The 15,250-nt window shown below is 39.8% G+C and overlaps 1 protein-coding gene across 1 annotated transcript in view; it reads right to left on the bottom strand.

Moving 5' to 3' along the window:
- CNTNAP5 (contactin associated protein family member 5) overlaps nucleotides 1–15,250 on the bottom strand; it is a gene marked incomplete at both ends in the record, with an annotated part of 292,999 nt that overhangs the window by 29,415 nt on the left and 248,334 nt on the right. Inside the window, 3 exons of the mRNA XM_082484629.1 lie at nucleotides 3,246–3,474; nucleotides 5,078–5,317; nucleotides 13,948–14,166. Of these exons, the coding sequence (XP_082340755.1) occupies nucleotides 3,246–3,474; nucleotides 5,078–5,317; nucleotides 13,948–14,166 (688 nt within the window). The remainder of the gene's footprint in view (nucleotides 1–3,245; nucleotides 3,475–5,077; nucleotides 5,318–13,947; nucleotides 14,167–15,250) is intronic.

Here is a 15,250-nt window from a genome sequence, read left to right as displayed (position 1 = left end):
ATCCATGGGTACAATATGTAGGACTGGGGAGGAGAGGACAATGCTAAGCTATTGCATACAATTTGCAAAGGCAAATCTACGATTTAGAAGCATAAGTATTAACTAATGGTGGAAAGAATCCGTAAGTCATCTTTAAAAACACCGATTTTTGAAAACTTACCCATAAGCTGCCAGGACGTGAGCCAATTGATCAGAGGTAAGAACAACCTTGTGATATAGATACATTCTTTGGGTGGGAACTGTCTCTAGAAATATTAGCAGCTAAGCACTATTGAGCATCTCATTTTATAGAAGGAGGTCACCTGTATAGGTCTAGAGTTGTAGCTTCTCCATTGACATATGGTGGTACCCAGCATCAGTCATAACTTTACCTCCTTCAGGAACTCCCTGCCCTCTAAGGCTCCAAGCACTGGAAGGGCTTTCTGTGTGGGCAGCATTGATCTGAAGGCATGAGTGGGCAGGAGGAGATTTTATTTCCTTTCCCAGACCTGACACCAGCTTGTTGGGTAACTCTAAATGAATGATTTTACTACCACAATTCTAGTGTCTCAATCAATACGTACTGTATCTTCTATTCTAATGATATGACCTCCTTTATAGACTGACAGTGCGAAGCGTCTTGGGGTTAAATGTGATTATTTATTAATTTTACTGAAACCAATTGATTTTACAGGAAACTTTTCACACCTGACTGGATTAGACCATAGCTGCCTATGTAAGTTCACTTTCATATAAGCCCCTTTTATATAGTCTAACTATAAATAAGCCTTGCAGACACCTTCACTTCCTTTATGTTAAATATTTAACATGGGAATTCTGAATTACCAGAAGCATTCTTCTCATTGTCACTTTTTTTAACTAATAATTTGCCCAGTTATTTTGTGGCTAATAGAAAAGAGGAATAACAGGATATGAGCAGTAGCTTGAAAAATACTTAGAAAAGGTGAAGAATTAAAGTATACACAGACTCTTCCAGTACAGTTTCTTAACAAGTGGAAGGGTCTTGGGACTATGGCAAAGAATATTACTGCTCACCTCTTAGGTGAGAATGCCCATTCCCATTTCACCAGGAGCCTAACCTTTATTTAACTAATCAGTTATCCAGCAGGGACCTGCTTAGGTCCTACTACACACTGTCAGACTCAGCAAGATTTCTTGAAAATGAGCCAATAAGAGAGAAAGAATCGTGCTTACTTTTAATGCTACAAAGGACATTATTATTCATAGTCCAGTAACTTTATGGCAAGCATAAACCTCTTGGAGGAAGAAAGAGTAACATATCTGAACATTATTTTCATTGGAATAATTTCAATTCCAACAAGACTAAAAAATAAGAGGATATGAGATTTAAAAAATGATTACATTTGGGACAAAGGCAGAGAATATTCAAGACAGTCATTTCAGTCATGTAAGAATGACACAGAAGCATGCACAAAGTAACCCTGAAAGAGACGTTCAGGAGTTAACCAAGGTCAGCTGGTTATCTTAATAATTCTTTGCCTACAGTGCTACATTTCGTAGTCCAGAGTTTTGGAGCCCGACATCTCATCAACCCTCTAAATTACTGTTATCTTCATTTCACAAGGGAGTAAATAGAGACACAGATCTGAGAAAAGCACCATTGTTTAAACTGCCTGCACGTGCTGAGAGCCGCTCCACCCAATTTCCAGAAGTACTGAGTCCCTATCTCTGAACCAAAGAGGAGATCTGCGGATGGTGCGGCTGCCAAAATGCAAGGCTTGTCTCTGCTCCTGCTGAGCTGCTACAAGAGATGCCTGTGTCCTGATCCCAACGCCTTCCCCAACCACTCTTAGGGAGTCTCCCCTTCCAGAACTTCACAATTATAGCTTGCTTATAGTTGTATTGCTAAATACAACCGGCTGACTCATGTTTCTAAGGTCATTTTACACTACTCTGGCAGCATTAAAGGTGGTTTAAATGGGTATTATATTTTCATTCACTTTTGGGCTATTTGCAATTGCCTGAGTGGCATCAAGAGACCTGAGTCTAACTGAGAAGCAGATTTCAAGGTTTCGTGTCAGCAGGGGCTAACCTCTGCCACCCTGGAACTACTCACTGGAATATTCAAAAATCTGAAAATCATAAACACTCGCCTCTGAGAGCAAATCAGAGATAGAAATCTGGGACTGGACAAGACAGGAGAGCGAGTTTCCTCAGTAGTTCCACCACCCTGCTGCAACTTCACTTAGGGGAGATTGGTCCAGGCTGATACTGTCCCAGCCACCCTTCCCAGGGATTTGGATGCTCATCGCATACCAGCCCAAATGCTAGCTGAATGACATCACCAGGAGATAAACTACTGCTAAGGCCATATAGAGAATAAACATTTTTTTTTTTCCCCCTTATAATTTAGTTTGACAGAACTTAGCTTAGCTATTTTGGAATTTGCAAGGCTTCAGAGTGGTCTGGGTCATTCAGTCAAATGCACATATTCAACCACATAGCATTAACTTTCTATTGTTCTGCCACAGGCTAGTGACTCACCAATACGCTTACTCATCACTTCCAGTGCTCCAGTGCCTAAATAACTCTTGAATAATTCAAACATCCTCATTTATCTAGGATGATGTTTGTCTGGAGTGGGTTTTCTGAAAGCGCTGCAAGGACTCAGGAGCCAGAGTCTTACTGAGGAGATGTAGGGCCCATGCCCCTAAAATCTTTACATGTTTTCAAAAAATCCCCATACCATGTACCTCTTAACAGAAAATGGATTTATACCTCATGTTTCGGTCAGCGAACCTAGAAAACTGATATTTTCTGGCTTTAATATTCAGATAAATTGGTCATATTCCATTGAAACAACCCAGTGAAGAGCAATACACGTGCCAAGACAACGCAAAAGATAAAATGATAATAAATTTCTGCACCAAGTGTTCTTGTACATTCATGGTATTTCTCATTCCCTTATCTTGGAAGCCTAATGGATCTGTGTGGAATAAATAGCAAGGAATTGCTATTGTAGAGTCTTGCCAAATGAAAGTCAAAGCACATTTTAAGCCCCAACAGCATGGTTATTCAAAGATTGAATAGGCAAGTGTAGCACCGAATGCCAAATAAAGGGACATAAACAAGATAGATGGCAATTTGCATGAACTGAATACCATGAAGTTGATAAAGTTGCAGACACAGAAACGAACTTAAATCAGTGCAGAATTTTAGACTATTCTCAAAAAAACCCTTAACACAGTTACACTGGTCTTCCTTTTGTAGCAAATCAAGAGTACTTACCATTCTTGGAGAGAATCACAGCCAAATATTCATGAAAGTAGGTGTTGATGTACAACAGAAGGCTTGGAGTATGTGCCGTGAGAAAGCTAAATGCAATGTTTTCCTTGGACATGACAGCATCCGCATAAATGGCAGAGCTTGAGGTGCTTGCATTTTTTGTGACAGGATAAGGTTCTTGGAAAATATAGGTAATGGAAGTCCCAGCTTCAAATAATGCAGAAACCTCTGAAAGTATACATAAACCAAGGGAATAATTTCAGCTACTGTGTTTTCAGATGTCCTAGACAGCCACGGACACGAGCTGACTGCCTCAGAAGCAGAACACTGCAAAATGTCCCTTACACAGCTGACATTACCGTTTTTTATTCTGGACGAGCAGTGTGCCCTTCCTTACGGTCCATTTTCTGGTACAGAGAAGGACAGTGCATGGAGACAGTCCTCTACATTCAACTATTTTAGCATTGGAATCAGAGCTCCACAAGATAGAACAGGCCAAAATGTCTGTTCACCAGATGCTCAGTTCACCATCTTCTGACAGCTGAAGTGTAAGGCAATATTCTCTGTCTTCCCCCCACAGTAAAGACAATATATTTGTCCTTTCCAGTCTCCTTTTTAAACAAAGTCATTATTAAAGCAACACATTGACCCAAAGACAGCCAGTAAAGGAAGCTGTCTTTGGTAGCTCCAAAAGAAGACACATCTACCTGTGCCCGTTTAAATCCTGAGAATTCACACTTGTGTTTCCAATAAACACAACATAGTCTGGCCATGAAATACACAGATGTGATAACAGCAGGTTGTTGTTGTTTTTTTTTTTTTTAATGTGAGGCACAGTGAAGACAGGATGGCAATATCTTCAGCTACAGACCGACTGCAAGTACTTTCTCCAATTGAGCAGCTCCACCTCTACAGCAGCATCTCCTAACAGGACACTATATGGTTATTTGATACTCCTCTCGTGGCATCGGTGCCAAATCCTCAGCTCATGTAAGTGGGCATAGTTCCATGGACTGCAGTACAACTAAGCCGATTTACACCAGCAGATGATGCGGCCCACTTAGTAAACCTGTTGCGTTTGTGAGGTGAGGGGCAGCCACGGAAATTAGGACACTCACATTGCACCTTGCTGTTATTGAGCAGGAGTTTTGTTAGTTCCTTCCTCTTCCAAGGAGCATGTTATCTAAATTAGATGTTCTTTATTTGCCCTGCTCCTTTTTCTGGTGTGGGCAACATCTCCTACGAGCAATCAGCAAGGTTCAGTGAGGATACATTGGCCAGAGGCCGAACCATGCAAAACAGTTTTCTCCTGAATGCTTCACATTTATTTTTAAAATCTCATAACATTTGGATGGGTTGTCACAGGAATGGCAGAAAAAAAAACGAAAAAGACTACTTTTTTTTTAATCACACTATTGCTCCAAAACTCTGTAAAGAAAAGCTCTCAAGGTTTTGCTAAGGTGGACAAAGCTGGGTGAGATTTAAAAACAAGGAAACTAAACATTCAGACACGGGCAGACAACTGTTATGAAAAATTTCAGCCCTATTTGTTAGTGTCTGGGCCAAGTTATACACAATCAAATACAGGAATCATATTGGGATATAGTTGGTAACTTTAATGGTACAATTAAAACCATTTTAATTTCTGAGGTCTCTGCTGAAGTGGATAAAAGGAGGTGCTGTAGCCTGCTTAAGATAAATACTTAAAAATGCTGAAGGGACAGCTGATATTAGAACATCTTGTAACATGGGGGACACCAAGCTGACATGAATGAAACTGTGCTGTTATTCAGAGAACACTAAGGACATAGGACCAAAGCTTGCTGCTTACCTTCCTTGCAGAAAGGTCCTTCATAGGCTGAGTTGGTACAATCACAGGAGTAACCATTATACTTCTCCACACATTTTCCTCCATTATGGCACAGGTTACCATAACTGCTGCAATGTCCTGGACATCCAGGTTTAACACCAGGTGTCATTTTAGCTCTCTCTTCAAGGTCAAGCTTCTGTCCATTTAAATGCAGAGATCGAATGCATCCCAAAAAGCCCTTTTGTCTGGAAGCTGTTCCTCCTGAAAAAGAGAGGAAAAGGACACGCATTCATTGGTGAGTCTGCACAGTAATCAAAGCCCCGAAGTCCGATCCAGAGGTATAAATATGAATCCATGAATTTAAAAAAATGTTATCTATTGTATATCAAGGCATACAGTGGCAAAAGATGACAGATGGACAGCCCTGGAAACTAAAGATCTCTATCTTTATGGAAGGACTAACAAGCTGTATGTGACACTTTCTTGTTGCCATTCTTCTCTTTCCTGCCTTATCTACTGCCCCGTCTGGCATTTAAACTGCAAATTCATTTGGGAAAAAAGATTAGCTTCTTTATCGTATGTCTGCATATCACCTAATACATGAGAAACCCAAACCTAAAATGCCTTTTTTTTTTTTTTTTTCTATTTGTTGCCATAGTAGAGCGTATAAATAACACCCTGATCCCGCCAGCAGGTGAGTTACATATGCTGATGAGTGCAGATAGGAGGGATGAGTCATGTTCAGCACCAGGCCCGCTGGCTGAAGGGAGAGGACTTGAGTCGGAATTTATGCATGACTGCCCAACCTGATGTTGCATGTGAATGGTTGTCGTAGGCAAGAAACATGAGTTCAGGTCGCAGTTGTGTTATTTATTACAACTGTTAAACATAATTGTATCTCTTTCTGAAGACCAGATCTGCATGGATCTATGCAAGAGGGCAGTTCAGTCTCTGCAAGATAACTAGCTTCTTATCTGCCCAATGAAATTGTTAAGAGTGTTATAACGAAGACACTTTTCCCATAAAAGGTGGTCCCTGAGAATTATAATACTGATGATTTTTAGAGTAATTCGTGAAGATACCATCTTTTTTTTTTTTTTTTTTTTTTTTATTGCAGGCTTTGTTTGGCAGTTGCCAATGTCTTGCTTTTGAAGATACTGCAAGTTTGATTGCTGCTAAGAAATCTAATCCTGGTTCGGGAGTTAACAGCATTTGTAGGCTCTGAAATGCTAGCTTTATTGGCGATTCTCCTGCAAAAGTAGTATGAAAGAAGTTATCTTGCCAAGTTATTCTTCTGTAGAAGTTGGTTCTCTACCAAAGTGCACGAGAGAAGAGATTACATCTTTCGATAAGTCCTTGCAAAAGAGCATCTGTTTTTTCATAAATTGTTTAATTAAAGCAAGACTTCTGCAAACTAAGAGAACGAAGCAATGGTATGAAAAGCAATCTCACCAAAACCCTATTGTACTGCTATACTATTCTAGCATATTTTTCTTTTCGGTACACTTATAGCAGAAATACTGAATTTGAATTAGAATTATTGAACTATAGGATAGTGTGTGTGAGACAGGTTAATTTTATGCTAATTTTATGATTCCTTTCTCAGAGAAACAAATAGTTTCAAATTCCTCTTTAGCCAGCTGCTCTTTTCAGGTGAGCAAATGTTAGCTCACTTATTTTAAAGGCCTTCTGAGCACAAGAATCGGGCTGACCTGTGGACACACAATCCTTTGGCGATTTAGCTCCAAAACCAAACAAACCACACAGAATTTTCAGTAACATCCAAATAAGTAGAAATGTGATTTCTCCCTTTAAGTTACTGGTTACTGTGTTTTCTTTTGCATGGAAGGTAACCACAAATATTACAAGGATAACAGTTTCTTTGTCATTTCTCTCCACACACATACAAATCTCAGCTGTAACTTTTAAAGAATGAGTACAAACTATTAACTATTCCATAGATGTCATGTTTATTGCACTACCCATTTTCTTACTGCTCTCTAAAGTACTTGGAAAGTGCTTTACATGCAAAGCCATGTAAAGTAAGTTTCTCATTCTTCTCCTCTTCTCCTCTGGAGAATACAGATCTTAACAGAGACCACTGATATGACCATAGATCCACACAGTATTGCTTAAGCAAATCTGTTTATTATTTGGGCAGTTTTCTTCAATTGACTAGACCTAATCCTCAAATACATTCCTGGGAAACAGAGAAAAACTGAAAACAACCAAAACCCTTCCCCAAATTAGGCCTTGCAGATTCTTCCTACCCTAATAGGCCTGTTAGACTGGACGATTTCATGCGTGTGACCTACATGTTTTGTTCAGGAAATCCGATTTTAGGATAAGCCTCAGGACCATAAACACCAAGGTTAAGGGTGTTCTTTGCTGAGTGGAGGCGACAGTCAAATGAGCCATACTGCTTTCAGCAAGGTATTTATGCAGCTGAATTTTACTGAGAAGCCTTGGGGCAAGGAAGAGAGTCTGAGAGGAGGGGGCAAGAAGTTCACAACTGAGCACTCATAGTGTAGCCCAGTGACACAATTGGCTAAATTATTAACATTCTATCAATGAACTGAGGATTTGCTTTAAAAAGCAAAGCACTTTTTGTTAGTAAGAACTGGATTAGGGAGGCTGAAGCGGCGTGAAGAAGTATTAGGAGCTTTCTTGATTTATGTAACCGATAAAAAGATAAGGAAAGAGCACAAGAGTATAAGAATCATAATTATTATTACTCAGGAGTAGGAGAACTTGCTGTGATATTCCTTAGGAGATGTCCAAGTTACACTTACTAGTCTCAAACTGAAAGTTGTACAAAGCAGTCAAGATACATAAGGAATTAAGTATTAAATCCTCCTCCTGGCCTCCAAAACATCCAAAAGTATCAACAGATTCCTGCAACAGTAAAAAAGGTATGCCCCTTCCTTTTCACTGTCTCCCAAGAAAGTTTCTCATATATTGACACTCTTTGGGTTACGTTGCATTTGGACTGTCTACAACAGACAGAGGAGATTCGCCCAAGGGTTCCTCTCTCCCTCGCTCCCAAGACAAAACCAGGAACCCAAGCACTTAACTTTGCTTAACATACCAAACCAATAGCACAAAAACTTCTGATCAAGGCTTTATGCAGCAAATTAATTTCTTAGGATTTTTATTTTGCTTCTCTGATGTTACCAGTTGGAATGCAACTCTTGTTCTCAAAGAGGTCTGCGAGGACTGTCTTTCCCCTTCCCTCCCCATACTGGAGTGCTATGGTCATGCCTTCTCCACAAAATTAGAAAGTTTCATCTCAGACTACACCATGAGAGGAGATGATGACACACCTCCTCCAGGACCACAGGGATATACCAGGAGACAGCTGCACTATCCAAAAGGATGTCACTCATTTCGAATGCTGAAAGCCACCATCCATTGAAAGGAATGATTTTTGCCTGTCCCTTCAGAACAAGTAATGTGTCAAAATTGGCTTATTGCTGGGCAGTTTGGTGCAGTTAATGTTGTCTAGCCTGTTTGGGGTTTGCTCCTTCTACTGTAATTTTTTTAAATTAAGAGAAGAAATACAGCCAAATGCAGGAATATCCTTGATGTGACTCAAGATTATAAAGGAGCTTAAAGAAGTTAGATACCTAAGACCCACCAAAAGAAAGTGAGAAACGGTTTTCTAACTCCTTCAGCCTGCTTTAAAATCCAGGCTTGCTTGATTTTGAGTCTACTGGCAACGAAGAATCATTTCTCCCTTCCACTTTGCACACACAGAAAGCTGACTCAGAAGCCTGCCACACACTCCATGTGTGCCAAATGTTGGCCCTCAGCAGACTTTCTGTCTTTATGCTAAGTTATTGTAACAAGCGTAGCCACAGAAAAACTCTTTCCGGTACTACACAGATAAATACTTAAGTGTCCTGTGAGTCAATTACAGATGAAACACAACAGCTAATCATACAAACATTATTTAATCTACACTTTTGTCTCTTACTGACTATGCATAACTGTTTCTCGGTAACAGAGAGAAACCGTAATTGAATACAGTCAGATATTTATACGAAGCGATGGAATATAACAAGAATTGCAAATTTGAATTGTGTCACATTGTGTTGCTACGGACGAGGAGATAAAAGGAGAGGGATTAGGTGGGAATACCTCCATTTTGTCTCCCCCTCCTCTGGTTTTAGCTCCAGGCAGATCCAATAAGAAGGTAGCCATTTTCTACGGTTTATTTTGCATGGCATGTATAAGAAATCACCACTGCAGTGGAATCTAGGGAACATCGGGCAATGACAATCTCTTGCATACGCTATGTGGCTTGCTGGCCAGAGCAACTGCTCGGGTTCTGCTCCCCCAGGGGGAACATCCCCCAAAGGCAGACGTGGAGGGCAGGCATCGTGTCAGCAAGACGAAAGAACCGCCAAGCCCCTTGAATCAAACACAGAACAGGGCAATGAAAGGTGGCAGGGCAGAACTGAATGGAGAACGGGTGGTACGGAAAGAAATGACCCTCAAATTCCAGCATTTCCGTGAATACAATGAATAGTATGAGCATATGAAAAGAAGGATCTAATTCTCGGCTCTTATCTCTGTATTACTTTTATACGATACCGATTTATAAAAGAGACTTTGGGGTAACCAGAAATCACTATGCGAGCGCATCTCTCCAGGATACGCAAAACTCATGTGAACTTATCTACCTGCAATATTGTACCAGCTCCAAAATGAAAGTGTTTGTGGGTGTATTTGTGTGCAGATAATGAATTATGGCTACTTTATTCTTTTCAAGGCCAGAAGTGAGTGAAAAAGGAGATAGGGCTGTTAATCCAAGTAATATAATGTGAATTCAAGCCCAGTAAGACATGCTGAACAATCAGAGCTACTCCACAGAAATGCAGTTTAAGAACATTAAACACACCCATGGTTACACCTAAGTACATAGAGCAAGCTGAAAAATTATTTTTACCCTAGCAATGACCCAAAAAGGCTGAAGTTCAAGAACACACACAGCTCAAAATTAGCATAGGGACAAGTCATGGTGAGACTCCCAGGTTCTGCTATAGTCTCTGAACATCTGGATTTCTCTGCTGGAATAACCAGCCATGACATCCAAACACTGAACTCACTGTCATTATGTATCAGTTAGTATCCCTCTGAGACAACTCAAGTTCACATTTTTCACAGTCTTCAAGACGCAGCTTTGCATTAGTTCACGATCAGTGTTTTCTCTGTCTAAAAGGACTAGACAGTTGTTGGGATCTGGGGTTTTTTTTTGGTTGGTTTCTTATGGAAGAGAATATTTGCCCACACACGTGGTGTATTTTTATCTCTGAATCCAGCCTTTTTAAATTCCTTGCCAAATTTAAGAGAGAGAATATTGTGTTCTCACATATTTCAAGAAAACTGGTAGCAGGGTAAATAAGAGAGAAACAGCATCAAGGTCTCCAGTCAGGAAGACTGAAATGCGAATTCATCCATTACTGGACATAAAAGAAACTGCACACGTAAAAGAGAAATCCTTCTCTGTGCTTAGTCATTGGAAAATCTTCAGTAAAAGCCTAAATCTGCTAAAATACCTAAGTCAGTCAATCTGAAGATAAACTTCCAAGGAGAGTCAGGCCTTCTTAACTCCCATCCTTACGAAGTATTTAAAGGCTGATTAACTTCCTCACAACGTGTCGGTATCACTGGATCAGAATTAAATGAAACACAGCTCCACGACTGCCTACAACTGACTATTTTGTTAACATTGCTGGAGAAGGCTTCTGTTCAACTTTCTTTACTATAAATCATAGAAAGTAAAAAGTCTGTTTGACAGGCCAACTTTAAAAAAAAAAAAAATAACAAACCAATAAAAAAAACCCCAAAAAACCCAAGAGATAAATTCTTCTATTACTCACAGTCCCAAATATATCTGGTTCTTGGGTTAAGAAGGAAAAATCTGTCCAAAACTGCAGTAAATAACTCATTCATAAACGAGGCAGAAACAGCTGACAAGGAATGAATTGGTCCAAATTAGCAGAATTCCTTTAAAATTATGTTATATGCCAACCGCCTCTGCGGTCAAACAAATGCCCAAATTTATTTTATATGCGTCATCCACTGCATATAACTCCCTAAAAGGAAAAGACTTTTCCTTTTAAGGAGTTATATAACCACCTCACATATACTGCACATAGGTTGATGTCTCTCAAGCAACAGGAAAATAATCATAGTTTGAAAGCTACAGTGGATCTCCATTTAATCATCATCATAATGCTACATGATACTAATATAGTTCCTTCATCCCAAAGGATCAATAATTCCTTTCAGAAGATAAATAAACGAAATTAAATGTTGACATCGAGCCTTATTTATGAGATTTACAAAATATTTGAATTGATTCTGGAGAAGAATCAAGAAAAAAAGAAAAGGTTATATCTTAATGACGAACTACCTCCAGCGTGGAAACAAAGTTCCATGTTTAAATGGAATGAAACAGGGAGACTCAATCAAAAAATATTCGGAACATCTTTAAAATAGCAAATTACATCAGTTATATAGATTATTAATTAAGAATGTGCATACTAATTGTAGAAAACCCTTAATCGATGTCAGTATGCAGAATGCTGCAGAAACAAATACGTTGTGGATTATAGGGGGAGTAGGGAGTAATACTATGTACTGCTGCTTCTTTCCTTTTTACAATGTTGTTTATGCATTTATTTTTCAGATGAGATAAAATTCAGTCCGCATGGTTGAGGTATTAAATCAGTTGCTTCCTATTAGAGATTGGAATGAGACCTTCAGCAGAGACAAATTATGCCACATCTGTGTATTGTTGGACTTTTGCCACCTTTCCCTGGAGCACCTGGGGACAAACAGTGTCAGTATCGGGAGGCTGCCCAGGTGTCCATCTTTTCTGACTGCTCTTAGGAAAACTCAGGAAGTCACGGACAATTTTGGCCTTCAATATAGTAGAGGTAAGGGCAGAAAAAGCACTCCTAAAAACATTAGGTTTTCTCTCCCTTTTGTTCAGACCTGCCTAAAAGTGTGGATTTACTGCACAGTGAGAACTTTTCACCTCTTGGCTGAGATAAAGTAACTATGCCCTTGAGTTTATTGTAAATATTAAGTACAATCAGAGAAAAAATTAGGTTGGGAGTCACTGCTGGAGATCAACTGGTCCAACCTGTTCCTCAAAGCACAGCTACATTCAGATGAGGTACAGAATCACTTCTCCACCAAGACTAACGGGACCTTTCCTGCACAGCTGCTACCCATCCACTCAATCCCCAGCTTGTACAGATGCATGACATTATTCTGCCCCAGATGCTGGGCTTTGCGTTTGTCTTTGCTGACAAGGGTTCCTGTTGGCGCATTTCTCTGTTGAGGTCCTTAACCACCATGGATTTTCATAATGCAATTCATTCATCATGTCGCTTTGAAAACATCATGAAGTTCATTCAGATAACCTGTTTATTCTGCTGAGGCAGAGAAACAAGCTTATAGGCAGATACTGATTATCTGATGTGAGATGGTAAGCAGCTGATACGTAAGACATATCTGATAGACTTACGAAAATAACTCTGTTTTTACTCCTTTATAGGAAACAAACAAAAATTTGCAAAAGTCTATCCAGTCATTAAATTCTCCAAGTTTCCTAACTGGAAACAGTACCTTGCTTAGATTTCTGTGATGTTTCTAAGGTGTCTAGCAGCCCAACCCTACTGCCTTCAGGCTTGGGGTCCCACAGAACATGTTCCTAGGGTCATCGTAGCATTCGAGAAACAAGTGATTAGCAGCTTTCTTCATACCAGAAAGCAGAAACTTCGCACTGTGACAGTCTTAAGCCTCCCTTCTGTGAGTTTTTTAGTGAACTTTCCTCTGGCTGAGGCTATCAGAGATCATTTTAGGTATGAATCAACAGCTATGAGGGAAGGACTCCTGACCATTGATGCAGCTATATCTATTTATTAACAGATTCATTTGTTACGTTCAGAGCCCAGTAATTACTGCGCGAATATATTATAAAAAGCTCAAATACATACCCTAAAATCTTCTTAAATCAAAGGGTGTGGATACATGGGCAAACTTTATTAAAATGAATTGACAGATTGAGGTTTGCTATAGCATTTCAGGTAAGTAGGAGAATCTATTTTAAGGAAAGACTTAGTAGTTACCTGAGTGGCCCTGAATAAGAAGCACGTTACGACCCACTCCATCACTGAGTGGATTACTCAGAAAGACAGTGTTTGAATATAGAAAAGGGAGAAGTCCCTTTGTAATCCCTGATTATATTATCAAATAAAAGCCGGTCCCAATCTAGGTTTCATTTGCAAGGGAGATAAGGAAACAAAGTATACGCAGAGATTTTTTTTTTTCTTTCTTTTCTTTTTTTTTTCCCCCTTTGAAAGATCACCTTCAGTTAAAATAACTGTATTTGCTTTGACTGTGTTCATAGTTCTCTCACACATGCACTCTATGGCCAAATAAGGGTTTTAGCAGGTACGCTTGAATGAACAGACTTTAAGACCGTACTGTCACCAGGCTTTGCCCCAGAAATTTATATGAAGAATCTGTGCCTTTTACATTGCATCTAAAATGAGAGATCACATTTCCTGCAGCAAATTACACAGCCAGTGCTGCACAAGAAGAAATACTATGAATTCTTTGGCACTAAATATGTTTCAAGCAATCTTAGACTCTAAAAATACCATCTAGTATACTACGGTTAAACTATGATTAGTGCTTTTGAGTGTGAAGGCAGTAGTTTGGGTTTACTTTATGTTGCCTACGTAGGACTGGAAGAAGAAAAAGCAGAAATAGGTCACCACATGCAAGCTCAATGGTGAAACAACAGTGTTACCAAGGTATGGACATAGAAATATTGTACATATCTACAGAAACCCTTAAATGGTCCCTACCTACAAATAATTGGCTGTTGAGCTGCAAGCGGAAGTGCCCCTCAGCAGGTGCCTCCAGGACCTTCTTGGGGAGGCTGTCCACCTGGAGAGAGGTTTGCTTGAGGTTCCTCTCTGCTCGGACGTAGTGCCACTGGTTGTCATTCAGGGGTGTGGGAGACTGCACAGTGGCTTCTGTGGGGCCATTCCCGACATCTATGGAGAAGGTGATCTCTTTGGGGGCTGGAATAGACAAATAGATGTGAAGAGGAAGTGAAGGTCTGAACTAAATCGGGGCTTTGACATCAAGAAATCTTACATAAATATAGGGTCCATTAACTTTTATGTCAGCAAATAGTACAGCGTCATTCACCTCCCATCTCCTACACGGCAGCTTATACATAAATCTAAGCCTGCAGCCTCACTGTTTGATCTCTGCTGTGATTATGCTTGGCTGTGGGTACCCATCTTTTTTTGCTATAACAATTACAGTGCTCTAGAAATAGTAGTTTATTCTCTTTTGAAGTACGAGTGCCAAATGCTGTACAAAAGTCACACAATGGTAGCCAAAGATTTTGGATGAATAATGCTAAGATGGGAAAAAGGATGAAGGAGCTCTTCCTGACTAAATCTTTCAAAATACATGTACTTAACAATTACGGAACTTGGCTGCATACGGTAGGAGAGAATCCTACAAGCATTCGTTTGCTTGAATAAACCTGACACAGGAAGCAAGAAAAACAGATGAGCAAAACTAGTGCATTAGCGATCCTAAACTAAAGAGGCACATGTAACACATGTCCAGAGACAGCAAGGCTCCTAGAAACAGGATGATAATTGAAAAACAACAATCATATAAAGGAGTCCATCTTGCTCTGCTGGAAGGCTGAATGGGGCCAGAACTTTTTAACGTTATTGCTACTGATTATTTTTCCTCTGCCTAAAATGCTAAATACACCAGAAAGACCAAGAACCAGGTCCACAGACCACACAACCAGAAGGCTGTGGATTGAAAATTCATAAAAACCTGTCATTTCAAGCCCAATAAATTGGATAGGTCTGGTTTTGGAAGCTGCTTCTTAGATAGTTAAGATGGGAAACACTCCATAGGGATAGAAAAAGATCTATTCTGAGCCCCTGCATCTGCTAAAAGGCCGTTTCCCTTCAAAGCAGCTGGTCTGTGGAACTTCCTTGATACCAGGCCTTTAGGCTGCAGATTCCATCTGGCAGCAAGAAAAACACCACCAAACTACTAATAAGAAGCCTAAGTTTAAAAGACAAGACTTTTCTCAAACTTTTAAATGACTCATTTCTCCAGGAATACGGA

The sequence above is a fragment of the Vanellus vanellus genome (assembly GCF_965231255.1).
Source record: "Vanellus vanellus genome assembly, chromosome: 5".
Lineage (NCBI taxonomy): Eukaryota > Metazoa > Chordata > Aves > Charadriiformes > Charadriidae > Vanellus > Vanellus vanellus.
This window is presented reverse-complemented; position numbering and strand designations above follow the sequence as displayed.